Below are 25,705 nucleotides of genomic sequence, written 5' to 3' on the forward strand. Positions count from 1 at the left end.
CCAAGTTCTAGCATCGTGGACACAGGCCTTTACGGATACAAAAAATCGATAGCTGTATGAATTGGTATACAACTTGACATATTACTCTGTGAACGATAGAAATCAAAATATGAAACTGAAAGAGTAATATAAGTATATTTTTTAACAATTCAAAAGAATTTGTATTTTCATTTCACGTATTTTACACCGTAAATACGTTTTGCAAATGGAAACTATTATGACTGGAGGAAATCTTATAAGTCGCCAGAAGTAATTAAAACTTCAGAAGATTACTTGACCATGTCTGGCAAATTTTTATGTTTAAACTCACAACGTTTCGACCATGGTTTGTGGTCGAAATTGCTTGCAATTTCTTTGTTCGATCACTTGAGAAGGACCACACACCATGGTAAACCTAAAAATTTGCCAGACATGGTCAAGTAATCCTCGGAAACTATTATCTTTGCAGATCAATCATCAGTTTTGCGTCAAAATTATCATGGATGAGAAAGTCTTTATAGATGTTTTTTCTTAGGCATACACACTTGAAGATCTTTAATTTCGCTTATGGTAGAAGAGCTACTATTTTTTCAGATATTTTTGAAGGAATCAAAGAATCCGTAATATTGACAATTAATTTTTCCAACAATTATCTGGATAAAGGGGTGGAATAAGGTGACCAAATTCGGATCAGATACCAAATGTGGATTAGCAATTTGACGAGTCGCTAATAAGCGACATAAAACACGTCGATGCCTTTCACGATATCGACAATATAGCATAAAGTTGTAAATATATAAAAGAGCAGATGAATTACTTAAAAATGTCGCTTATTAACGACTCATTAAATTGTTGATCCGCATTTGGTCGCCTTAGCCTAACGCTGATAATAGTATCAATATTCATATGCGATACCGACAGAGTGTCTGCGCTTTAATCGTGTGAAGACCTCTTTAAACTGGCACCTGCTCTTGGCGAAATAAGTTTACACTGTCAAGCGCTGCGTTTCGTGAGAAACCTTATCGAGCGTTTCCGTGAGGAACAATGCAATTTTATTTTTCATAGAAGTTTGAGTTTACGAAAGCTCACCGAGTGTGTCCTTAAAAATGCTGTTTGTCTCACCAGCGTTTCACGGTGTCAAATAAAACTGAGCCGATCGTCGGACAAGTATTCACCAAGTGATTCCCTTTCCCCTCCCCCCCCCAAAATGCAGTTGACGTGCGAACAATGCGGTATCGGGAAGGGAGATTTTCATTATCGTGCGCATCGAGCGTGGCAGCGAGCAGCGAGCTTACGATCGAGCCGATCGTTAATACATATTTCGAGGCGATGACCGTGGCGAAACGAAATCGTTCTTCCACAAAACGGGACACTCGAGACCGTTCTTCAATTTCTTCTTCCTCAGGCGGCGCGAGCGGGAGCGATATTCGTGGAATTTATTATATTAACTGTCGTCGCTTCCATCGCGCTTATTCGCCGTCTCGAATTAATAAACCGGTTTCTAATTCGCTTCAATCTTACGCGCACGAGCGGTTCGAAGCGAATCCTCCGACCAGCGCGTGTAAATTACCGTTTCTCGCTTCGCGCACCTCGCGCGTTCGTTCTCTCGCGCGTAAGACGCATTTCGCATTAACTAACGGACAGCTTACGACATCCTCATCTATCGGCCCATATGGCGGTCGCATGTTGCGAGGAGGAGAAGAAAAAAAGAAGGATAATTACGCACGCATGTGCGCGCTCGTTACGTGATTACGTCCGTTGGTCGTCGCAGAAACACGTGTGACGAACAAGTAGCTTTTACCTGAACACCACGCGAGCGACTGTGCGATCATCCTTACTGATATCGCGGTACAATGCGTCGTGCGAGCCGTGCCGTCATCCACCGCGAAATTCAATTGACGCCTTCGACGCGGTGTTTTTATTCATAAAATCCGCTCGTCATTTTATCTTAGAGCTGGATTCAATTAAGTCGCAATTCTTATCTGATAAGTTACACAACGCGCTATTATTAGGATACCGACGCTTTCCGGATGACCGATCGTATTAGCATGAAAACGGCGTTCGCGAATTAATTAACGTAATTAGCGCGAGGCGTGAGTTAGAAGAAGTTCGGAGCGGTGAAAATTCATTTGGTATTCCATGCATTTTTACGTAATAATTATCCTCTGAGCAATTCTTGTCAAGTTATCTGTATGAGTTATATATGTATTGTTTTCGACACAATGCAATAGGCAGGTGGCCTATAAATACCTATTATGATAACAAGATCAGTTTTTAATTGTTTAATATTATTAAACTTTAATATTATTAATATAATAGTTTAATATTATTAGTTTAAAATAATTAAAGTTATGTTTTAAAGATTCTGAAAATAGTTCTATGAAAGAGAGAAAATGCAGGAGATAAGAAAAGTGAGAGAAACTGCGATAAGCAACTATCGTGTAAACTTGAATCATGGAACTTTGAAACCAGATATTACCGCACAAGTTGTCGCACTCCCTTCTAGTTCTTTCAAATGTAAAATGCGAAATAAACAAAATTCTCTCAACATCTTACCGTTAACAAAAGTGCCCATCTCGATAATTGACGATTATTAAAGCAAATAAAGATAGAAAAAGTAGAAAAATATAAACGAGTAATAGAATACAGCAGAATCAATGTCGATCTCATTTAATTTTTTATTGTCTACCATTTAACTTTGTAGCTATTTTTCTCAGCTATTTTTATAGAATAGAGATGTGGTGTTGAATGTAGAAATTTAAAAAAATGTTAATCACTTACGGAAGTACATCCTCAGAATGGATTTCTGTTACTGAGACAAAAATATTCTTGGCGCATTTATATTTCTCACAACCTCATTTAATATAAAAATAAGACAGTATCAAAATAAAATCAATAATTCTTATTTTCCTCCATCGAATTAAAAAAGATTGACTTGCTATATTTAGACAAGAGTAACTTTATATATTCTTGCGTTTAGAATAAATTCTCCCTCCATTTTACAACGCACGAAGTTGGCACCACGATATTAGACAAAAGACGAAACAATCATTTTATTCTAGATTTTAGAATTTTTCGTTTAAGATTAAAATACCCTTCTCTCTATAATAAATATGATTGGCGCTATATCGACCCTATTTTATGATACATTCAAGTGTAATAGCATTGGATCCGGAAACTTTTGTTGGGTTTACTGATATAAGAATTAAAGAAATAACTTATTTCTATAGATTATTGTATTTACTTCTACCGCCAAAGTATTATCCATATGTACGAGGGCCATTTAAAAAGTCCTCGAAATGAGATAGAAGGACAGTTTATATATTTTTATAATCTCCCTCTATATCAACTTGAGCGACCTATGCTCCAACGTCATAATCCCATTCCGATTTGTCAAGAGACGCAAAATATCCCTCAACTGCCTCCTTCATTTCTTTATCCGACGAAAATCTCTTCCCAGCAAGGAATTTCTTGAACCGTGGGAATAAGTGGAAGCCCGATGGCGCTAGGTCAGGCGAATAAGCAAGATACGACAACAATCGTACCTTAATCGTACCTTAATTCGCGGATACTTAATCGCAGTGGTTAATTTAATCATTTTTCACGCGGATGCGTTCGTTCAAAGATCTATGAAAAGTAAATTCATCTGGAGCTCATTCACAGAAAGGTCGCAACTTTCTATTTAAGGGGTCATTCCACTTTAACGGCCCAAAAACTATGCTTATCTTTAACAATTTTTTTCACAGTAAATACACCTAATAAGTTATTGTAACTTCGTTACAAGTAACGAGCTACCTCCCAACCCTGCAAATGACCCACGCAATTGTTCTAGCGATCCTGACTTTGCGATGGATAGAATTTTCCTCCAATATCTTCCAGTTTACTCGGCAGAACGAACGCAGCTCGATATTGTTGGGTGATTTACGGTGGTTCATGCGGCTTGGCTCGCTTTCCTCGTGCGCAATCGTCGTGCATGCGTATTCCGATCACGCGGCGATGTGCAGCGGAACTCGGAATTAATGTAGAATAGGTGCTTTGTCGTGGTACCTCGACCTCGCGCGGCCTTGTGTTTCAATTACATTAAAGGCGGCACCGGGCGGCGTACACGTCGAGTCAATTACACCGCCCACCGTCCTTCGCGAACGAACACGATTACGGATTACCGCGCCTCTCGCTCACTTGCCTCGTTGCACAAAGTCGTAGAGCCTGGTCTACGGCCGTGACACTGTTGAGATACGTACACCTTATCTCGTTATATGTACTATAATTCTCGGCGCACCGTCGCAATACTCGTTTCGGAGCAGAGTCGTTTCTGGCATATCAATTCCCGGGTTGGTACCGCCTGGCTTGGAAATCCCGAACACGCGGCGAACGCTCGCCGATCAACTTGCGATATTGGAAAATCATCGTCCGAACTTTCTTACGCCCAGAAGAACGTTTCTTCGAGATGAAGCAAATTTTCTTCGAATTTGACCTTGCTAGACTTTTAATTTCAAAGAAATGATTTTTGTACCTTAACCAAAATATTATTTCATTAAGACTGGAATCTCTAAAAGAATTCATATCTATTTCTTGATAAGAGATCTATTTCTTTTAGCGAATGTTTTAGTAGAAGTAAATCACAATTTTGTGGATTCAAAGAAACATGATTTCAACGCACATATTCTCGCTCTCTAAAAGTCATTCAGTGAATTATCACCGAAAGCAGTGGATACTCACTAATTCACAGGTGTAAGTAGGGTAAGATGACAAAGTTCGGATCAGATACCAGATGCGGATGAAAAATTTGATGAGTCGCTAATAAGCGACATTTTAAAGTAATTCATTTAAATTTTACTCTTTTATACAACTTTATGCTATATTGTCGATGTCATAAAAGGCATCGACGTGTTTCTATGTCGCTCATTAGCGACTCATCAAATTATTGATCCGCATTTGGTATCTGATCCGAATTTGTTACCCTATACCACTGAGATTTTCAGTGATAGATTTATAACTTTGAATTAGTGACTATTCACGGTTTTCAGTGATAATCCACTGATTGACTATTAGGGTCAGTTTCACAAACGTCGGTTAATTGATTGTTATTGAACTGTTAATCAAAGGTTAATTGATTCTGTCTCTTCTTAGACAATAGGATGGAAAAAGATAGGGAGTCGACTGAACTCTGGTTAACAGATCAGTAACATCAATGCGCGAATGTACTACCTTTCGCACGTAACCGATAATAGGACTTTGAACGGGAGAGGCTTTTGACTATTGTCCTACTTCAAGAGAGTAACTTGTATCGATGATGATGATTTACACGTTGAATTCCAATTTCAACTATCCCGCGAAAGCAGCACGTCGGAAAGTATCGGGGGAAATTTCGGATCAGGGATTATTTCCGGATGTATAGAATCAATTCGTCGGTACACTTTTCGTACACTTTCAATGACGCGGTTTCAACTTTTAATTGCAGCGTTAAATTTGCTAATAGGCCTCTCACTCATCTCTAATAATCAGATCTTGATAACGGTGGCAACAGTTTCTCGGTAGCGTGTCATTAATGTACCTCTTGTTTATCGCGATAAAGAGATCTCGATAACAGCGGTTCGTCTTTTATTCAAGTGTTGCACGAATGCGAATTTTTACGGACGCGGTCTTTCGTTTTCTATTTTTCCGCTGACACAAATACACGCTACGAATGGCAAAGAGCCTGGACAAGTCCCGTCACGCGTTTGACGCGTCGTTGAGGAAGACCTCGTCATCGGGCGGTGTCGAAAGTAATTCGACGAATTGTCGAAATGCAGAACGCAACACCCGGCACTGAAGAGTCACCGGGATAGTTCCGTGATGCGAGCGCCTGTGTAATACGCTTATAAATGTCGGCACTGTCGACAATAGCTATACAACACTGTCATAACGGCGCGTCTATTTTTGCCGTCTGCCATCAGACCGTTGGCAGACGTTGCCTTGCAAGTGACACTACAGATAAGCAAGCTCGTCGAAAGTATAAACGTAATTCAGCTGAAATCTCAGCAGGCAAGTGGAATGCGATGCTGCGCGCACTCCGAGAAAGGTTTCTTTGAAATCAAGCAAATTTTCTTTGAATTTCGACCTTGCTAAACTTTCTTTTTCTATACCTTAACCAAAGTTTTATTTAATCGAGACTGGAATCTCCGAGGGAATTCATGTCTATTCCTCCAAATCGAACAAATGTTTCAGTAGAAGTAAATAAAAATTTAGTAGATTCAAAGAAACATGATTTCAACGTTTCTCGTTTATTTAAATTTATTAATATGTGCGACGTCTGAATAGATATTTTCATTTGATGTGTTAAGTTATATACCTTTCACACGTAACTTCTCATGTTTGCTTCTGTTGCCTGTTCCTTTGTTCTTTCTTCGATTTAGCATTGGAGTCTGTCGATTTTATTTCATTTTCGTTCATTTAGCTTAAATAAATCTGAGTCTTTATTCCCGTTAAATAAATCCTTTTTTTCCCGGGTGTGGCGCACGAGCAGAAATTCGGTGCGTTATGCAAGACGAGATAAAGTAAAATCGCTCGTCTCATTTTCCCGCGAGCGTCACGCGACATCCTTGCAACAGCCGGCCGGGCCTTAATTCATGCACGCGCGCGCTGCGCAATTTTAAATAAGCGCACAGTGCCGTCGCGTCATTTCCCTCCGCGGGAGAACAACTCTCGCACGCGAAAATCTCACGCGCGAGTCACGCACTTGCGATACGTACACGCAATTTGCGGAACGTCAGTTGTAGCGGGATGCGTTCAAGGAGAAGACAGTGTATTCTTAGTGGCATTACGTTACGGCACGCGCCGTTTACCCGACAGTAAAATCTCCCTCGCCGGTACTCACCGTCGATGGCGGTATCGTGGGTCATCCGTGTCGCTTTGATGCCCCTGCGAGATCGCCTGGACCGTTGCCTCCTGGCGTTCCGCGACCATCGTTGAGCGAGCTTCTTCTTGCTCGCCGCGACTTGCCCCTCGGTTCCCCGAACGCTGAAATTTCAGGTCCACGTGCGTTCTATTGCAATCGAATCTTGAGGGTCTATCCAGATAAACGTGCATGGCGCGTAAACGTGTGCATAAAAAATCTGATTGGGTCATAAATGCACGCATAAGGAAATAGACCAAATCAATTTCTTTATGACAGAGAAGACGTGAATGGAACGATCACGTATCCAGAATGGAGGAAGAGATGGGAAACCAACATCCAGAAGACCCCCAGGAAGACCCTCAAAGAGACGAATTAATCGGAAGAATAGGCTTCAACCCTAATTTAAGAGGAAGAAGAAGAAGAAGAATTTCTTCATGCATGTGCTTATACACCTGTGCAAGTTTGCCTGGATAGACCCTTAAGGCCTGTGTCCTGCTAGAACTTGGTCCAAGTTCTAGTCTCGAGAAATGTGTGGCCAATCAACGTGCAGCTATTCCGCAAAAGGCGCAAGTTGATTGGCTACACGTTCCATTACCAAGTTCCAGCGCCGTGGACACAGGCCTTTACGGCGCTTAATAGTATCGAGCTCTTATCATGTCTTTGTCAGCGCTATAATTATCTGCGTATACGACAGCGACGTATGTTAAACGCTTGTTCATCCCCGTGCGGAATGCGGCGATAACGATATTTAACATGACGTTGTTTTTAATCGCGCTATCGCCGCTCTATCGCAACGACGTTCCCCGTATTGTGTTTTCGAAACACTTGCGGCGAACGATTCGCCGCGAGTGTACATTAACGGGCCGCGCGGCTCTAATAATGATTAATCGTCCCCGGTCGAGGTGAAGGTAATTAGCCGCGCTGTTTTCAATTCCGCCCCGTTATCGTCTTAACGAAGCCGCGGAGAAAAATGCTCGCACCTTCGAGGCGAGTCTTATCGCGCGCGCGTGCCACGCCGAGCGCGAATTCCTTTCGCGACCAGGTATACCTGCCTGCCGCGTTGCTCAGACAGGAAAAGCCGGACAGCCTGTTATTTTTTTAAAGACCTCGCTCGTCCGCATGCAATACTCACGCTATAAACACGAACGTCGCGCTCCGCGGTGTCCCCGGCATGGCTTTCGAGATGAAACGCCGTAGTATCCTCGGCCCTTTCCTCCGCGAAAGACCCAAGGCCCGTATTCTGAATCTTCTTTTATCGATAAAAGCGCCACTAAAAATGACTCGCGGCCAATCAGAAGACTTCTTAGAGGCGCTTTTATTGATAAAGGAGGGTTCAGGGGGTCAATTCTGTATCTTACACTATAGTGAAGATGCTAAAAGTGAATAGCTCTGTCTCTTTCTGACCGTCCCTTTAAAAAGACTTTCGCTATAGTGTGCGATACAGAACTGACCCCCAGAATACTGAGCAAAAGTCTATTCCGTCCGCGACTTTGTCCCGCTCTTTACGAACCCCCCGAAGAGCTTTCCCATTATTCTCGCATTCCCACGCTTACCACGGATCATTGGTCCGACAAGGGCAGCGCGAGGCACACGAGGCCTCTTCCAGGTCCTCCCACTCGGATTCCTTGCCGTTCATCGAGGTCAATCCTAAGACGGAGCCGGGTGCGGAGCCGGCGTAGAGGCTATTGACACGTTCCTCGCCGGGCGGCAGGCCGACGTCGTCATACACACCCAGTTCGTCCCGCTCCTCCTCGCTCAGATGACTTTCGCAGTCCACGCTGGAATATTCATTGTTCGCCGCCGGGAAATACTGATCGTCGCTCGTCGTCGGTGCGAAACGCGGCGGCGACGTCCCCGCCCTGGACGTCGCTCGCAGCTCCACGCCCGGCTCCTCGCGCGACGTCTCGTCGCTGGCCCCCGGGATCAGGTAGTCGCTCTCGTCGACGACCCTCGGGTTCTCCGGCTTGAAGCTGGGCGGCATCACGTCGTCGTAGATCTCCTCGCAGTCCTCTGCCCCGGCGACGGCCCCCTCGGCCTCGAGGCGAGAGGTCGGCGGACCCACGTCGTCGTAGTCGGATTCCTGATGAAGAAATTCGCCATCATGCATTCCTTCGTAATTCGAGCAACGATTTACGTTGCACTAAACGTGAATTCTGTGACGGCGAGAACGATAGCGCGTGCGAGCGCGGCCCCGAAAGCGAAATTTGAGCGGTGAATCGAATTACGCGTCGTTCGTGATACCCTATTTCCGCCACTAATTTGCAAGCCTGCAGGTAACGCGCGATGCGAATCGATTATTCGACATTCCGTTTCACCTTCGCCGACGGCTGCCAATTTAATGCACTACGCGATTTAGCAATCGCGCGAAAGTTCGGCTCGCGCGTCGACGTGTGCAAACTTAATTTTTTCACTCGAGAACGCACAGTACTAATAATTGTAATTAAACCGCAGCCTCTTTTTCCAATAATCCACCCAAATTAATTTTCATAGCTGATAAGTTTCATCGAGTCCAATCTTTTTTTTTTCAGACAGCAATTTCGCACGTAGACGAAACATCTTTTGGGTCTCCTCCTCGGCGCGAAACTCGTCAAAGTTGTCGCGCGGGAAATTCGTCAGTTCGAAATGTTCGCGCGTTGCTTCGCGTTATTCGTCGATATTAATTTCGTTTCTGTCGAGGCTCGCGACGATCTCCGTTGCCTACGACAATCCGTACCTCTTGAGCAACGAAGTTCGACGGCCCTACGTCGTCGTATTCCTCGCTGTCGGTGCCGTCGTCGTTTTCCCTTGAAGCACGGCACGCAGCCGTCGCGTCCGGCTTGTCATTTGGACAGGTTGTCTTCGCCCCGTGATTGCTCCACAGAAAGCTGCAGTTGGCCCGTGGCGGCGCCGCGGGGGTAGACTCGCAGACCGGCTCGTACGTCTCTTCCGGTGAATCAGCCTGGTTCACGGACGCGATTTTCACCATCTGGCCGGACTCGAAAACTTTCGCCGCCTGGGAATCCCTCGAGAAGTCGCTCTGTATCTCCGCGTAATTCGTCCGATCGCTCCTATCTGCAAGAGAATCCGTTGTCAGAATCTTATCTCGTAGATATCGCTGTATATCATAGGAAATGCTACTTTGTATGAACAGAGAGATAGCGCCCGCACTCGTATCTTATACAGGGTATTTTTTAATACAGCTACATTTTCAGAAGTGAAGTGGAGACGTAAGAGCGACGAAAAAGCTTGATAGATATTTCTACTGTTTAATCTTGTTCCCTTCTGCGTAACCTTGTTTTGTATTTCAATAAAATGCGCAAGAGAAAATAAGGCAATCGCTTCCTACGGCCTTTCAGGCGCTGAATATGATTTCGTTTTCATCATGTATATATATTTTAAATGTAACGTGTAGTTAGTAAAATTTTCGTAAAATTCTCTTGCTATTAAATATAATTAAAATCTGTTTAAACGCAGTAATCAAATCTTTAAATAAAAATTAAAAAATAATATTAATAATTAAGTAACTAAACAGGCTCGTAATATTAATTCTTCTTCCATGATATTAGAAGAGGAATTATTATATTGTGCGCGTTTGCTCAATGCCTTCAATTATCCGACTTGACGTTATATAAATTCAAAGGCGCAATTGCGCAAATCAAGCCGCACTTGAGCAAGACGATATTTACATAAATTCTTTTACGATTATCGAACTCGGCAAAGAAATCTGACGATGTGTCAGGAGAACGTACCCGCGACACTTTCGATGGCTGATTGGTTTTGCCCGGATTGCCTGGCAGTTACGTCGTCCGCGGGTGGCATTCTTATGGCGACCTTGGGCTGCTCGATGTTTCCACTCTTGCCTCGCTCGTCCTTTCTAACGATCAGAGGTAACGTGGCGCATATCTGCTGATGAGTAATCACGATCTGCTCCAGATCGAATCCGACGGGGTTTCGTATCAGGCTGGGATTCGTAGCGGACGCCACGTGGACGAAGTTTGTGGGCGACGAGATGACGACGCTCCTCAGCTCGTCCCTCGACAGGCCCCTGGTCTTGACGCACGAGTCCGGGAGTCCGGTGGTCCTCGGGAAGGCCTCCGTTCGCAAGGACCTCAGGGAACTCAGCGAGCTGCTCGGCGCGAGTTTCTTCTTCAGCTTCTTCTTCTTCTTCGGCTGCTTCACTAGATGCCGCGGTACATAGTGCAGCACGTTTCTGGTGAATCTCCTCTTCTTCTTCTTCTTGTGCCGCGACGACGCGTCATCGCTCTCGTCGCTCGTAATCGACTCCGTGTCCTGCCTCGAGTATCCCACGAAAGGGCACTCGTACGTGGCCTCTCTCGTCGCCAGGTCGTTCGCGGACAGCGACTTCGTGGCTATCTTCGGGGGAATCGGAGAATTTTTCTCTATCTTATAAATGTGTGCGATGGATTCGGCAACTGCCTCGTCTGGAACTTCAAGATCGTGTGTGGACGCTTTGTAATCTGTTATGCTAATCCTTTCGTAGTCGCTGGATGCATTGGAGTGTCTTCTTTCGATCGAGCACTTTTCCTTCTCGCATTGATCCTCGGTGAGACTGGTGTCATCGCGAGAATTCGTCTCCGTTTGCGTATGCGCTGAACCATTATTATTGCCGCTTCGAAAGTCCTTAACGTGAGATTCTTCTTTCGCAGATAGTCTAGTAGAAAATGGACTTTCTACGGTATTTTCTACGACACCGGTCGCATTTATTGGTGCCTGAATTTCCTTTCTGGGAGTATTCTCGATATTGCATTCGGTTCCGATATCTAGTATTCTGGTGGCACGAGTCGTCGACTGGTTCTCCGCCTTCGCGGAGGGGAAGACCAGGCACTTGGAGTAACTTTTCCATTGATGACTACCTCCGGATTTCACCTGATGACGAAACGGGAGGAATTAAATGGACGACTAATTGTATTGGTCGTTGCAAGTGTCCTAAGGGAGAAAGTTTTTAAAAAGTCCGGAAAAATTCGATTTCACGGTAACAGTTAAAATGTAATTGAAATGAAATGTTAATTGTTTCAATCAGTCAATATTTTTTCTACTGTAATCATCGATTACATTGAACGCCACTTGTATACCTAAAAGATTTAGAAATTACAAAGATGTAACAAATATGTATAATATTATAAATTAATACAATTTATTTCCTGACAAAAATGTAATTTTCATTTAGAAACGATGGTGCATTCCCTTATCACGAAATATAAACATGTAAAAATAATATTCAACTTTCATCATAATGAAAGCCAGAAACGGTTTTTCCTATGGAAATCTATTTGCAGGAAAGTGTTGAAATATGTACATAATCAGAAAAGTTCTGTAACAATAGAATTCGTGGTAACATCCGAGGAGGGATTTTCCACGCAAGAAAATGTTTTATTTCGTTGTGAGAAAGGTGTGACATTCGTGATTTAAAGTGGAATTTTGCAATTTTACGGGCAGCAGCACGTGCGTCGGCCGTAAGCCGCGATTTCTATCTGTCGGTCGCATTCCGTGCTCTCATCAAACCGGTGGAATGTTGGCGATACAAGGAAATTGCAGTTACTCCGCTATAAAACTGTATCGTGCAATAAAAGTCGCTCGATAAGTCGTCTTGGAAATGTCGCGTTTTAGTCGCCGGTTAAGTTTTCGGATGGGATCGCGCTTTTTCGCATAACGGTGTCGCGGAAATTGCGTACGGTGAAGGATCGAGGTGCTCCGTCTTCGCGATTCTTATCCGACGTGGTAAGCTAACGTCGTAAGAGCTAACAAGCCACTCCTCCGGCCATTAGCATCCTTTTGCTCGTGTATCCACATGTGCGTATTCTCATGTACGTAAGAGAAAACTCTTATTCGGTTTCTACCCTCGTAGGCAGAGAGAGAGAGAGAGAGAGAGAGAGAGAGAGAGAGAGAGAGAGAGAGAGAGAGAGAGAGCGCACGTAAACTCTTATTTTTAAATACACATCCGGGTTGTGCGCAGGAACGATCGTGACATACTCTCTTTCAAGAATTTGAAAAAATCTATCTCCTATTTGAATCTTATTAAATTGTATAAACCGTAATAAATAATTACAACCTTACCTTTCATTATTTAATATCTTTAATTTCTTAGATATTTAAAGACGTTCATAAAATCGTTTTAGCCTCTTTGTCTAAAATCTTTTCTCGTTTGCAATAAAACGTACAGAGGAAAGTCCTCTATTATAAGATAGGATCCTAATATGGGATAGCGGGAGTTCTGTTAAATTAATAGGCATCGTCAGTTGATTCCACCATGAATTTATTGCTCTCGGAGCGAGGTCTGTTTAGTGGAAAATTTATTGTTAGATTGTGCGAAAATCGTGCGAAAATTCGCAATCGTTGCGAAAAAACATTTGTGATTGAATTTGAGTGTTGAAAACCTGCTATCTCATATTAGATACCTATCGCATAATAGAGGACCGTCCTCTGTTTGTATTAAAAATTTTGCATTAGTAATATTGTAATTCAATTCGTGGCTTTTCTGAAAATTGAGATTAATCTATCGCGTAAAGTTTCCAATGTTTTTGGAATTTATGGGTTCTCGAATTTTTTGGGAATAAAATCTGTGCATTTGAAGATTCGTTAATACATAATATCTATTTGAACGGCGACGCACCTTGTAAGACGGTCGTTTATTCGACGTTTTTCCGTTGATGAGTCTTTTTTCCTTCTTGTCCAGTTTACCAACGACATTGTCGCACTCCACAGGAAGCAACTGCAGAGGCAATCGCGTTCGTTTCAGGGCTAAGCTGTCGAGAGTGGCGTAAACGACTTTGTTGGAGATTAGGGCAGCCTTGCCGCTTCCGTGCAGGAAACTCCGATTGGCAGTGGGTGAAGGGATCATCTCGCCCCTTTTTTAAGGCCTGGTCAGTTGCGGCTCACTCTAGTTTCGTTTGAATATCTCGTTGCTCTTCAATGTTCTTATACTTATACATTCTTTTCATCTTCAACCTGAAATCTTGCAAGAAGATTCCCGATTGCAGTACTTTTACGTATGTTTTTATCTACAGTTTATTTTCCTTATTGTGCCATGTATAATAGATTAGAGATTTGAATAGAAATCTATTTTATACTATTCCTTCCTACAATATCCAAATTTTTACGGAAATTTTTAAAGGTCATTTACAGATTTACACCGCACTATTTTCTATAACCCTTTTTTAAGGCCTGTGTCCTGTGTCCACGATGCTAGAACTTGGTCCAAGTTTCCAGTTTCGAGAAATGTGTGGCCAATCGACTCGCAGCTTTTACGGAGTAGCGGAACGAGAACTTGGACCAAATTCTAGCATCGTGGACACAGACCTTTGGAGAGAATCACATTTCACACAGATATTCTTCGTTATCTAAATATTCAGAAAGCCCAGAGAAAATTTCCATATTCTAATTCTATTTTCTGCAACGTTTTCCCCTCAGTTTATATACCTTTTATATTTTTGACGTCAGTTAAATCTAACTCCAAGTATACCTCATGCTGCTCTGTTCGCAACAGTTATTGATGGGTTCGCGTTTCTCATGCGCATTATTACGTGTCTCCAGATTGCGGCACAATAGTAATCACGCAAACCGAAAGGAAGAAGAATCATCGTCGCAAATCGCAATCTGGCACGAAGAGGATGTTAAAGAACCGCACGTCCAAACGTTTTCCGCGAAAACGCTGATAAGCCGCATTCATGCGTGAGCCCTTATCACGGGTATCGCGCGTGCACATTACTGCCGATGTTGCCATTGGCAGTGATCGTTTATTATGCAACGGATGCAACGCTTATTTCTACTGTTACATAATTCGATTTTTGACGTCTCTGAATCTAACGGCATGTATTGAGTATCTGCAAGATCTCGTACAATTGATGCGATTACACGGAGAGAATTTTCTCTTCAAATTTACCTTGAAAATCACGTGGGACAACATATGGCATTTTGAAGACCTTTATGAGAGTTTTTTTTAAATTTTGCCATACATTCTATTACTAAAACGTATAGAGGAAAGTTCCCTGTTCCCGATCACGTTTCCCGATTAAATTATAGACACATCCGATGAAATTTGTCCGATAAAATGCAGTTACCGATGAAATTTGATCGAAAAACCGATCATATTTTTCATCGGATATATCCGTTTGTTATTATGTAATTGGATTATCCGATTATATTTAATCGGACATTTTTTCTCAGTGTGGTAAAATTTCAAAGGACTCTGATAAAATTCTCCGAAATGCCACGCTGTCCCACGATTGCAGGATTTTCAGGGTAAATGTTAAGAAAAATTCTGTCCGTGTACTTATTTTTTTTTAAGATTCGAAATTGCGAATCAGGATGGCGAATAAGCTTATCGCAGCTTCCATTTTAATTGCCGGGAAACAAGAGTCGTCATCCGCTATCGCGAGCTATTCGGTCTTTGTTTTTCTGTCGTGATCTAATCAGCAATTATCTATTATTACAGGAATTGTTATTCGTGGAATGTAGAATGGATTCCTCCGTGCTATCAGGGGAAAAGTCGCCTATTTCCGTCGACCTAAATCAATTCAGAGACTAAACGTAGCTCGCGTTAATTAGTTCAGTTCAGATTTAATTTCTCTGAGAAACGACGGACTAATTGTTTTTGCTAAGCGATTTTACAGACTTCATAACGTTACTCTACTTCACTCAGTTGTTAAACAGATTATTATTCTAGCTTATTCAGTTATGAAAGCGATTCCGCTTTTATCTCGATTAAGTGGGTTAATTGATGCCGTTCAGCAACTATGACGGTGCAATAAGATTCCAGCGAGCAAACGACAGTTATTATATTTCTTTAATTTCACGACAGCTATCAAACTGTTTACCTCTCAGCAATATTAACAACAACAATTGTACACGTGTAAATAACAAAGGCACAGTTGTCGCGCGGTAGTCCAACAATTTAATCCAAGTTAAAAGTTATTCTTTGTGGCTTCAAACTCACGTATATCGATGTAATCGCGAGTTCGGCGACGGCGCGTCGCGGAAAACCAGCTGTGCGACGGCAGATTATTTTGCCATGCCCCGTTCCTCGTTAACTCGCCAGTCGCGTAACGTCGCGCGAAACTCGTCGCTTTGCGAAAAAGCCGCGGCCGTGGTGCACGTTCCGTTCGATCTCGCGTCGAGGCCTAGCGCGAACGCCTCGCGACCTCCTCGGAGAGGCGCGGATCCGTTATGAGCGTGGAATTCGTATCTCGCGCAAAGCCCGCACTTCACTGAGCGCGTCGCACGTGCACTCGCCCGACGAGCGCGACGCGGCGCGACGGCGCGAAACGTACGATCACGCGGCGCGACGCGCACTGATCGCGCGACGCTGCTCCCGGATCCACGCTTGACGATCGATCGGCCGATGATCGAGCGGCCGCGCGTGTGCGCGCCGACAAATCACGCGGCCGCGCTCGCGCCGGATTTTCGGAGCACTCTCTCGCGCGCGGGCGCGAGCCTCGCGATCCCGGACTCGGGGATCGTCGGCAACCGCTCGGCGAGATTCGCCGCGCGCCAGTACCGTAGCGCGTGGATCAGCGATCCATGGATCGCTGGATCCGCGGGCTCTCGCGTGCCTCCGTTCAACGGATCGTATATGGATTCATGGAGTTTCTTTATCTGCGGCCTTCAAGAAAAGAGATGATAAATTATTCGGAAAATTAAATCGCGACGCTTTCCGTTATTTCTCGCCGACATTTCTATGCCTTTTCTCGTTAAACGTGTTAAATCACAATTAATAGTATAACGATGGAGATATTATGAAACTGCAGAAGTCTGCGGCGATCGCTCAATTAAATACATTACTTATCTTATTCGTTTTTGTCCTCCTATATAAAAAAAGGCGCCGTGTTATTAAGTCGATAGTCGAAAGTATTGTTCGTTGCTTTTCCGAGATGCTAATTGGGTGTCTCGCTTATGCGACACGACACGCTTCAGTCGTGTTATTTGCAGCTGTCACACCATGCCAATTTTTACAGAGCGCAAATGGCGCGCTTGTGTTGTCTGGTAACATCATAAAATACGCATGAATGTATTAAAATTATAGTCAATATTATCTTTTTTATAATTAATTGATTCTCTTGTTTCAACGTTATTAGTAAAATAAATTCAAAGCACGACCCGATTACATTCGTGTGCAAAATGTTGCAAAACAAGTATGGCCGCTGTTCCGGAACTTGAATGAGTTTTTCGATCAATACTTCCTGTATACGTGTGTGCGTATTTTCCGCAAAATATTTGCACGTCAGATTGCGAGAGTGCTCGTGAAAGTTGCACTTGCGGTTGCTGATTGTCGATAGTTTTTCGCACAACATTCTTTGCACGCGTATGGCATCGTTCGCAAAATTTACACATTAATGTATGTGCGTTGGACGAGATTAACGGTAATAATGTTGAGGAAAAAGATCAATCGTTGCACTTTGCTCGATAAGATAAACCAAATTTTATCTGAATACTATGTATATTAGTCTGCTCCCCACTTAACACACTTCTATCGGTATTGATCTAAAACTGCCGATGTTACGAGAATTGAGAGTTTGTTGAAACGTGTGTTAAAAATTTGACGTTACGCTCGTATAATTTGTAAATGCAATTTGTTATAAAATACCATTTAAACGATTGCATGCAGGGGAAGGTGCCCTATTCTGAGATAAGCTTGTAATATGAGATAGCAGGGTTTTTGCTGAATTAATTGAGCCATCATCCATTGGTTTTATCGGGAATTTATTGCTCCTGGAGTAAAATCCGTTTAGCGGAAAATTCATGGCTAGACCGTGTAATTGTGAATGAAGATTTGTGATTAAACTTTGATGTTGAAAACCTGCTGTTTCATGTTAAAAGCCTATCTCATAATAGAGGACTTTCCTCTACTAATTGTACATACACCATAGCATATAGCGCGCACAGTTTTTTGAATAGCTGGACAAAGTGATATTTCAGGAAATGCAACTATATTCTTCCTTATGATAAAATAGTTATGCTTATTATTTTTTAATAATTGCGGTTCTTTCATATTAAGTCTACTTTTACCACGATCCATCATTCACGTGTGATTTCAACATGGAATTCTATTAGCATGCCATACACTTTGACGCGTACATGTACACGCGTGTATTTTTATGTTAATTTTACATACGGCTCTTCTTCCAAATGTAGGATTCTTTGTTTCGTATTACACGGTGCAGAAAATTATTAATAGAATTCTATCCCAAATCCTAGTATAAATCGTTTTAGAGCGAGCATCAGTCCCGTTTCTAAAATTGATTTCAAATTTGTTAAGATTGTACAGCTGGAGTGAAAGTCACTTGCGGATTTCAAGATGTACGCGCAAGAAGAAACACTTTAAATTATTTATAATTATACTTTTACTCTAACCGCGGTATTATTGTACAAAAGCGCCAGATATTTGTTAAGATTTCTCTCTCGGACGTATTCCCCGCTAATACAATTTTACTTTCTATTAAACATTTGCAGTACGTCGGTTTTACAGCTCAATGCATCGCGCTGCAGCGAAGGATGCGCGGCTGACGAGAGGCAAGAAAATTGCGTGTAGCGTGTCCAATATCGTTCGGCAGTGATTCCGCATTCCTCCTTCGAGGATTTCTCCGTTTCGTTCTTGTGCCCGAGCGTTTTCATAATCAAACTTTCTGCTGACTCCCATGTACGCAACGCGACAATTCTTTTGTGCATTATACGCCCGTTGTATGTCACGTCTTTGCAACATCTTGCAACAAATGGCATAAAGTTTTACACTAGTCATTTGTTTAAATTAATTATGACTCGTTAACAGTTGCAGTGTGAGTTGAAATACGTTAAAAGATAACTTCAGACACATAGCATTTATTTGATATGTCGCGGCAGATAAAAAATATTGCTGCAATTGCTATATTGCTGTTGTCTTGAAGAACTATTTGTGTTAACATCATTTTATATTAAATGCTCGTCACTAAAAAATTATTACAAGTGAAAATGCCTTTTACGATGCTTTTTATTGGTGTCTAATTATATTTGTAAAGTATGTAGATCACTCAACGTTTTTGCGCTTTGCACACGTACGATTTCTTAAGAAATCACTTAATGTACTTGTTTTATACGTCTTATAAAAAAATATTGCAATACATTTGCAGTGTAGTTATTTGTAATAAGTAAAATTGATTAATTGAAAAAGATTATATATACACACTTTTTATTAGTGCCTGATTATTCGTTTGTTAAGTATGTAAATCACTCAACGTTTTTGCGCTTCGAACAAGTACGATCTCTTAAGAAATCACTTAATGTATTTGTTTTATGCGTCTCAAAACAATATTGTAATATAATTTGCAATGCAGTTATTTTTAATAAGCAAAAATGATGTATTGAAAAAGAGTATATAGATATAAAAATATAAAAATATAATAAGTATAAATATATATATACAGAGTGTCATTTTTATTTACCACCAAGATTGATAACTTTTTCAATATTTAGCTTATATCTCGATAACTGTTTGTCGGAGAAAAAAGTAATACAGGATAGGAGGAATATGTTGTTGCAATAGTCTTCCAATTATTGAACATTTTTGTGTATTTTACCACACACAAAATTTGCATGCACAATAATTTTCAATAATTAGAGCACTATTGCAACAGCATACTCCTGAGACCAAATAAAGTAAAAAAGTGTGCTGTACTACTTTTCTCTCCAACAAGCAGTTATCGAGATATCATAAGCTAAATGTTGAAAAATTTGTCAATTTTCTCTTGAATATTTCAAAGAGTATTGGATAAATTAAAACATGTTTCAGACAAAAGTTGTTCAAAGTTGCTCTTATTAATTAGTAGAATAAGACAGTATAATAAACAATAGGGGGTTCCATTAAAAAAATCTAAGGTGATCCTCACGTGACCTGCAAGCAACTGTTTTTGTCTGAAACACTTTGTTCTCAAATTAAAACCAAATAAGTTATTAGGGGTGGCGAATTAAAATGACTCACTTTGTACATATACAGACGTTTACGTTTGCGTGTGTGAGTGAATATGCGGACGTGATAAATCGTGCGTCAGAGGTAGTCAGGAATCCCGACATTCCTGCGCAGGTGAGTACTTACGGGATGCTGATGTGGCACATTGGCCCCGTTCGCCTCTTCCCTGAACACCGCGCGCAAGGACCAGCGGAATTGTGTCTTTAAAGACGGCTCCTCTTGCAAAGTAGAGCATGATAAAATATGATACGTTCAATCGATTCATCCGTTAACGAGAGGAAAAAGGGAACAAAACGGACAGTGAATAACATTGCGTGCCACTTTTACGCAGCCCATCAGTATTGTGTTACGCGAATATCTCTCGCGCGAGTTTGCTTTTCGAACAAATCTCGAAGTTAAATACAATCTGTTCGTAGTGGTGTTCTCGCAACGGCGTATTGTTTACGCAAGATACAACGTGAAACACGTATTTGCGGTTTTCTTTTATTTTTGACATTGTTAAATGTTAATCTGTAACCTCGAACTTATGCGCAATCATTATTTCGCCCGTATATGTAGGTTCTTAAATTACAATTATTTTGCTCGCTTCGTATCATACTATAGCCGGTATTCATAGTCAGATCTTATATTCAAGATCATCTTTAGATACTCCGTAGCCAATGAAATGTTCCGTACCGCATCTTTAGATAAATTCAAAATGGTCTTGAATGTAAGATCTGACTATGAATACCGATGAATACCTATGGCTAATTTGCTAGCGCATTGAAGGAATGAGCTAATTATATTTTATTAAGTGTAAGTTTTCGCGATAAATTAAAAAATTAAAATTATTCAACACCACTGGCAACAGAAAAACCTCCTTTATTAGCACAACGTTTTGGCCCTTATCAAGATTGATAAGGGCTTTGATAAGGGCCAAAAGCCATGGCCGAAACGTTGTGCTAATAAAGGAGGTTTTCCTGTTGCCAGTGGTGTCGAATTATTCACCCTTCATTTTAATATTTGCTGACGGGGAAATATTATACTTTTGTTTTAAAATCATTGAAGAAAAATAATCAGATTCCAATAATAAAATAAAAAACGAATAAAGAAATAGGCAATAGGAGTCAACACAAGACGTTATGTGTGAAATTTATAAAATTTAATAAATCGAAATATAAATAATTACGTCTGACGTTTCGATCACACAAAGTGATCCTTCTCAATGATAGATATACATATAATAAGTGTTGAATTTAGCGAACGCCGTCAGTTAATAAAATAATACATAAGTTATAATCGAGAAAGTACCAAATGTAGGTCTTTATAAAATGTTTAAATATGATCAACGGAGACCAAAGATCGACGTTAGAAATATACATTCGCATCATTCGCAACGAAGTACGAGGAAAAGCCAAAAAAATTATTTATACACTAACATCCTGTGTTGGCTCTTATTTCTTTCATTCCTTCGAATTGTGATTTCACGTCAGAGCCTTATGAATTTTATGAATTTTTTTGAATTAATTGTAGTTGCCCTTACGTTTCTGTTTCAATTAGACAACCAAATCGCAGAAACAATGTGAGAAACAATAATTTATTTGCCGGAAGATACGTGCAATCACACATTTGTTGAATTGCAATTTCTGTTCTAGCATAAATGTATCTTCAGGTTTTTCATTAATATTGCTAATGTTACGTTTGCGTGTTATACACATATACGCTTATTTCTGCAAATAAAATCTTTTGCAATTATTTGCATATTGCGCACTGCCTTCTCGAGTTGTCATTTTCATTGTCATTGTTTTTCAAATACACGTATCGCTTGATTGTAATCAATTTATGAACTTTGAACCATGATTAGATTTATATGTACGTATGCAATCGTTTGTAATAAACCACGGTAATTCACAATCAGTTCAAGATCGAAATTCGTGCACACCCCCACCTCTGATGCTACAGTAATAAATGCGGCGATCGGAAAGCGTGGAATCGTGATTACTAGCTTCAGTCAGTAGACAGTTAGCTCGCACACGAAGCGGATTCACATCCCAATGTCGGTCGATCAGGTATTGCTTGTAGTGTATCTTTATACAAAAAAAAATACAGATTGATTAAAAGGAATTAATCGACGGAAATTTGATCTGTGATATTAATTGATGTATGAAATCAGAAATTACTCGGGGAAATTTAGAAGATTATATTATTTTTAAGTTTAAATTATCTAATTCTATCAGAATTTTATTTAAATAAACAGAAAAAGGAAAAAGAATAAAATAGAGAAAGACCCAAGAACTTGTCCTACCAATTTTTAATCTCATAGAATAAGAGTTCATGAATTTGCAAGATAAACATTTTCATTAATTCCTTTTAATTTATATATTTCTTATAATTTCTCTATTCTCTATATATATGAATATATAGGATATACATATATAGAATGTGTTCGAATGTTATTGTGTTTTCAAAATGTTTGTATTCGCGTATACACCATTTGCGAGGTCGCGGAAAGGCTTCATAGACGAGTGCTCGTCTATAACGGGGTTTCCTACGGTCAATCTTAAAACCAGTATACCGCTTTATACACAGAAATGTAGTGCCACTAATTTATGAAATCGTATCTTTACTTGCATATTCTTTCAAATTAAAAGCGATTATTTTCCAATGAAAGTATTAAAAGTATTGGAAAATTGATTATTTAACATTAAAGTTGTAAATGCGATTGACAACGAGCGTTTCTCCTGGAAAACTAATTTTTGAATTGGAAATTTAATTGAATTATAATCATACTATTAAGATTAATTTAGCAACTTGCATTTTTCTTTGGTTGCATTAAAAATATATTGTCAAAATTTTTATGCTCTATTTTTCCAAACAAAATCAGAATAACAGTATTACATTATAAAATAATGTATAATATATGTTATAATAATATATTATTTTCTAACAGTTACAATTGCATAATAATATTATATTATAGTGGATTTGCAACTAATTTACAACTTGTTGAGAACTTTACAAAATATATTTATCAGGTGTAATTTTTCATTTCCATGCTTGTTTTGTCGGATTCAGCAGAAAGATTCAGCTAATTTAAAATAAAAAAAATTATTAACATATATGCAGGATGTCTTATGCAACACGAAGTAATTTTTTATTTAGTATTATATGAATACTGTTTACACATTTTGCTCTTGATTCATTATCAAGATAACTCTAGTAACGTTAAAAATAGCGCACTATATTTTTTATTAAGTATGTCGTCTAGTCATGTCAAGAGAAGTTACAAAACGCGCGGCACATATTGTTTGCATTGGGAGAAATTCAGAATTTAAATACCGAGGGACGCAGCGTAAATTACATAAAATGTGATTTTTTAACACGAGATGTAAATGTTTTTTATTTCTTTATGTCGATTGTGCTCTAAATATTTTTCAACAAATAATATTCAGTAAATAAAAAAGGTACATTTTATGTCATTTGCGTTGCCTAGACCCAGTTTCTCCAACATTCCTTATCTGTAACTTTACAATTAGTTTAACTCATTCTTTGTTTCTTTCTTAGGGAACAGTTTATATAAAATCTTTTCTCAAGCTTTGATTATTGAATTGTGAAAAAGATGATTCAGACAAGTATTTCAAGATACATTTCATTTAGGTTTCTCGTAGACTTCAATCGTGCTTAAAAATGTGATGTCGTGAACATCACATTTTTAGATTTATTTATTGAACTGTTTTACATCTCAAGATTAGTTTCTCAGTTGAATTTTTTTTCAGCTGAGCGTCTATAAATACAGGCTTAAAATTCTTTTACCTCGTATGTTTCTATTTTATTTTTTCATGATTTACAAATGAATGTGTAATGTTGTATTGATCAGTTTTGCCTGCCCTTTAATTTATCGCATTGTGTACGTATTGCGAAAGTATTGCACAAAACATGAGTACATTCACGAAGCGCTTATATTCGCAATAATCTGTAACGAGCTTTCAATACCCCGGAAAGAAGAAACAGGGTCGTGTTGTCCGACCCTGGCTCACGCATCGCGATAAGTTTCGTGAGGTGGGGATTAGCGTTTTTAACTTGTGCAATCATTCGAGCGGCGGTCACAAAGTACTTATAATATCTACAGTGTAGTCGTGCGACTAGCTCTAAGGATGTCCCTCAATCAGGTACACCATATACTTTCTTTTATTTCTGATCGCGATGCGGAAAGAGTACGTTATTAATTGTGTGCAAAAGAGTGTATTCTCTGTGTTTTGCATATAGATATTTTTTTACGTATATACTTATTTTTTCGGACTTTGGAGCAATGGATTGTATCAGGAAAGTATCGACAGATTCGAGAATCAAACCGAAATGAATCGCGAAAATTGACTTACGACACAGTATTCTAATTTCATTGAATTCCAAGTTGCGACTGTATGCGACATTATCGTGCGCATTTCTCCGAGGAGAAATTCGGGACAAACAGCAGAGTATCATTTAATCTCGGTGCATTTGGCCGACGAAAGTTCAGAAGTCGGCGAGTTTTAAGGTCGTTATCGCGATCTTAAAAATTATACGACTAAAAAGTTGCGAATTACTGTTGTATTATTTTATTTTCTTAGCGACGTGAACAATTTCAATGGATTTTGAATTTAACTAGTATCTAGGTAGCGACCCTTATAGAAATGTAACAGCTGGAAAAAAAGCACTCAACAATTACTAAAGTTCAGTAATTGAATTATTAGAAATTACTGATGTACTGTAATTTTCTGGTAATTATTTCGTTAACATTTCTACAAGGGAAGTTGATATTATTTGTCGTTGCTTGCTACTTGAATAACGGAGACCGCTTTTTTAAGGGGCTTAATGCAGAGTCATCCACGCAAAGGCCATTTTCGTGGCCATTTCTGACCGTAATCCATATTCATAAGCTGATATACATAATACGTTGCTGAAATACGTAGTGACTAACAACAATACTACTGACGAACACTTCTCTAATATTAATTTTCTCAGGCTTATAGTATTAATTGAATAACTAATAAAGTATTGTTTGGAAATGACGAAATTGCATTTTGCTTATAGCAATTTGAAGCGGCTGCCGAAGCTGTGAAGGCGCTCACGAAGCGTCCTACTGACGAGGAGCTTTTGGAGCTTTATGCTTTATTCAAACAAGCTACAGTTGGCGACAATAACACGTGTAAGTTCTTACTGACACAATGAAAATTAATATAATAGTAATATTTCATGTCGTTTATAATATTTCATACACACTTGCTAAATTATATTTATTTTAGCGTAAATCATAGAAAAATAATTATTCATCTATTCGGTTACTTTGCCGATGTTCTAGATTGTAAAATAAATAATATCGTAATTATATAAAATAATGTTTATTATATTATGTGCAATATTATGAATGTATATTGTGTAACATTTTAGCCAGACCCGGCATGCTGGATTTAAAAGGAAAAGCTAAGTGGGAAGCATGGAACAAGAAGAAGGGCACCTCGCAAGAAGACGCAAAGAAATCCTACGTCGATTATGCTGACCAACTGATCGCAAAATATAACTAAATAACTTTATTATTATATCTATCATTGTGTCGGTAGTTACGTTCCTGCTATATGAATTAAACGTAATGTATTTAGGTAGCATCTGTTACTTATTGGTAAATTAAACGCTTTGCGATTTTCACTGCGATTTTGTTGCGTGAATGTTAGAACTCATTCCGATACTACGACACGATCCACGATGATCAAACAGAAGCAGAACTCACAAAATTTTGTACGTATGGTTTTGTCTCTCACACTTATTCGAATCCTCGTTCGAATCATTTCAATAAATAAAATAATAAATAAATTATTTTGCACAAGTAGCAAATAACAAGAAAATGTAAGACACTCACCTTACCGATTTCTTCGCTGTTGCCCGATGCCTCCTTGCCATGG

General features: G+C 39.9%; 2 protein-coding genes across 5 annotated transcripts in view; one reads left to right on the forward strand and one right to left on the reverse strand.

Moving 5' to 3' along the window:
• Positions 1 to 16,213, reverse strand: part of LOC105567237 — a 24,518-nt gene extending 8,305 nt beyond the window's left edge. For 2 of the 4 annotated variants that reach the window (XM_012021936.1, XM_012021939.1), the window contains exons 1-6: positions 15,789 to 16,213; positions 13,467 to 13,801; positions 10,585 to 11,722; positions 9,570 to 9,907; positions 8,410 to 8,936; positions 6,836 to 6,978 (exon numbers count right to left, since the gene is read on the reverse strand). In XM_012021936.1, coding sequence (XP_011877326.1) covers positions 6,836 to 6,978; positions 8,410 to 8,936; positions 9,570 to 9,907; positions 10,585 to 11,722; positions 13,467 to 13,694 — 2,374 coding nt within the window. In that variant the 5' untranslated portion in view covers positions 13,695 to 13,801; positions 15,789 to 16,213. Of the gene's footprint in view, positions 1 to 6,835; positions 6,979 to 8,409; positions 8,937 to 9,569; positions 9,908 to 10,584; positions 11,723 to 13,466; positions 13,809 to 15,669; positions 15,767 to 15,788 lie in introns of those variants that run through there. The other 2 variants (XM_012021937.1, XM_012021938.1) reach the window with 2 other exon arrangements.
• Positions 16,214 to 23,839: 7,626 nt separating this feature from the next.
• On the forward strand, positions 23,840 to 25,457 carry LOC105567238 (acyl-CoA-binding protein homolog). Its single transcript, XM_012021940.1, has 3 exons — positions 23,840 to 23,938; positions 24,840 to 24,954; positions 25,197 to 25,457. The coding sequence occupies exons 1-3, from the start codon at positions 23,924 to 23,926 to the stop codon at positions 25,328 to 25,330; spliced, it is 264 nt and encodes an 87-aa protein (XP_011877330.1). The 5' UTR covers positions 23,840 to 23,923; the 3' UTR covers positions 25,331 to 25,457.
• The last annotated feature ends 248 nt before the right edge of the window (positions 25,458 to 25,705 follow it).

The sequence above is a fragment of the Vollenhovia emeryi genome, unplaced genomic scaffold (genome assembly GCF_000949405.1).
Source record: "Vollenhovia emeryi isolate VEMERY1.0 unplaced genomic scaffold, V.emery_V1.0 DF939139.1, whole genome shotgun sequence".
Classification (NCBI taxonomy): domain Eukaryota; kingdom Metazoa; phylum Arthropoda; class Insecta; order Hymenoptera; family Formicidae; genus Vollenhovia; species Vollenhovia emeryi.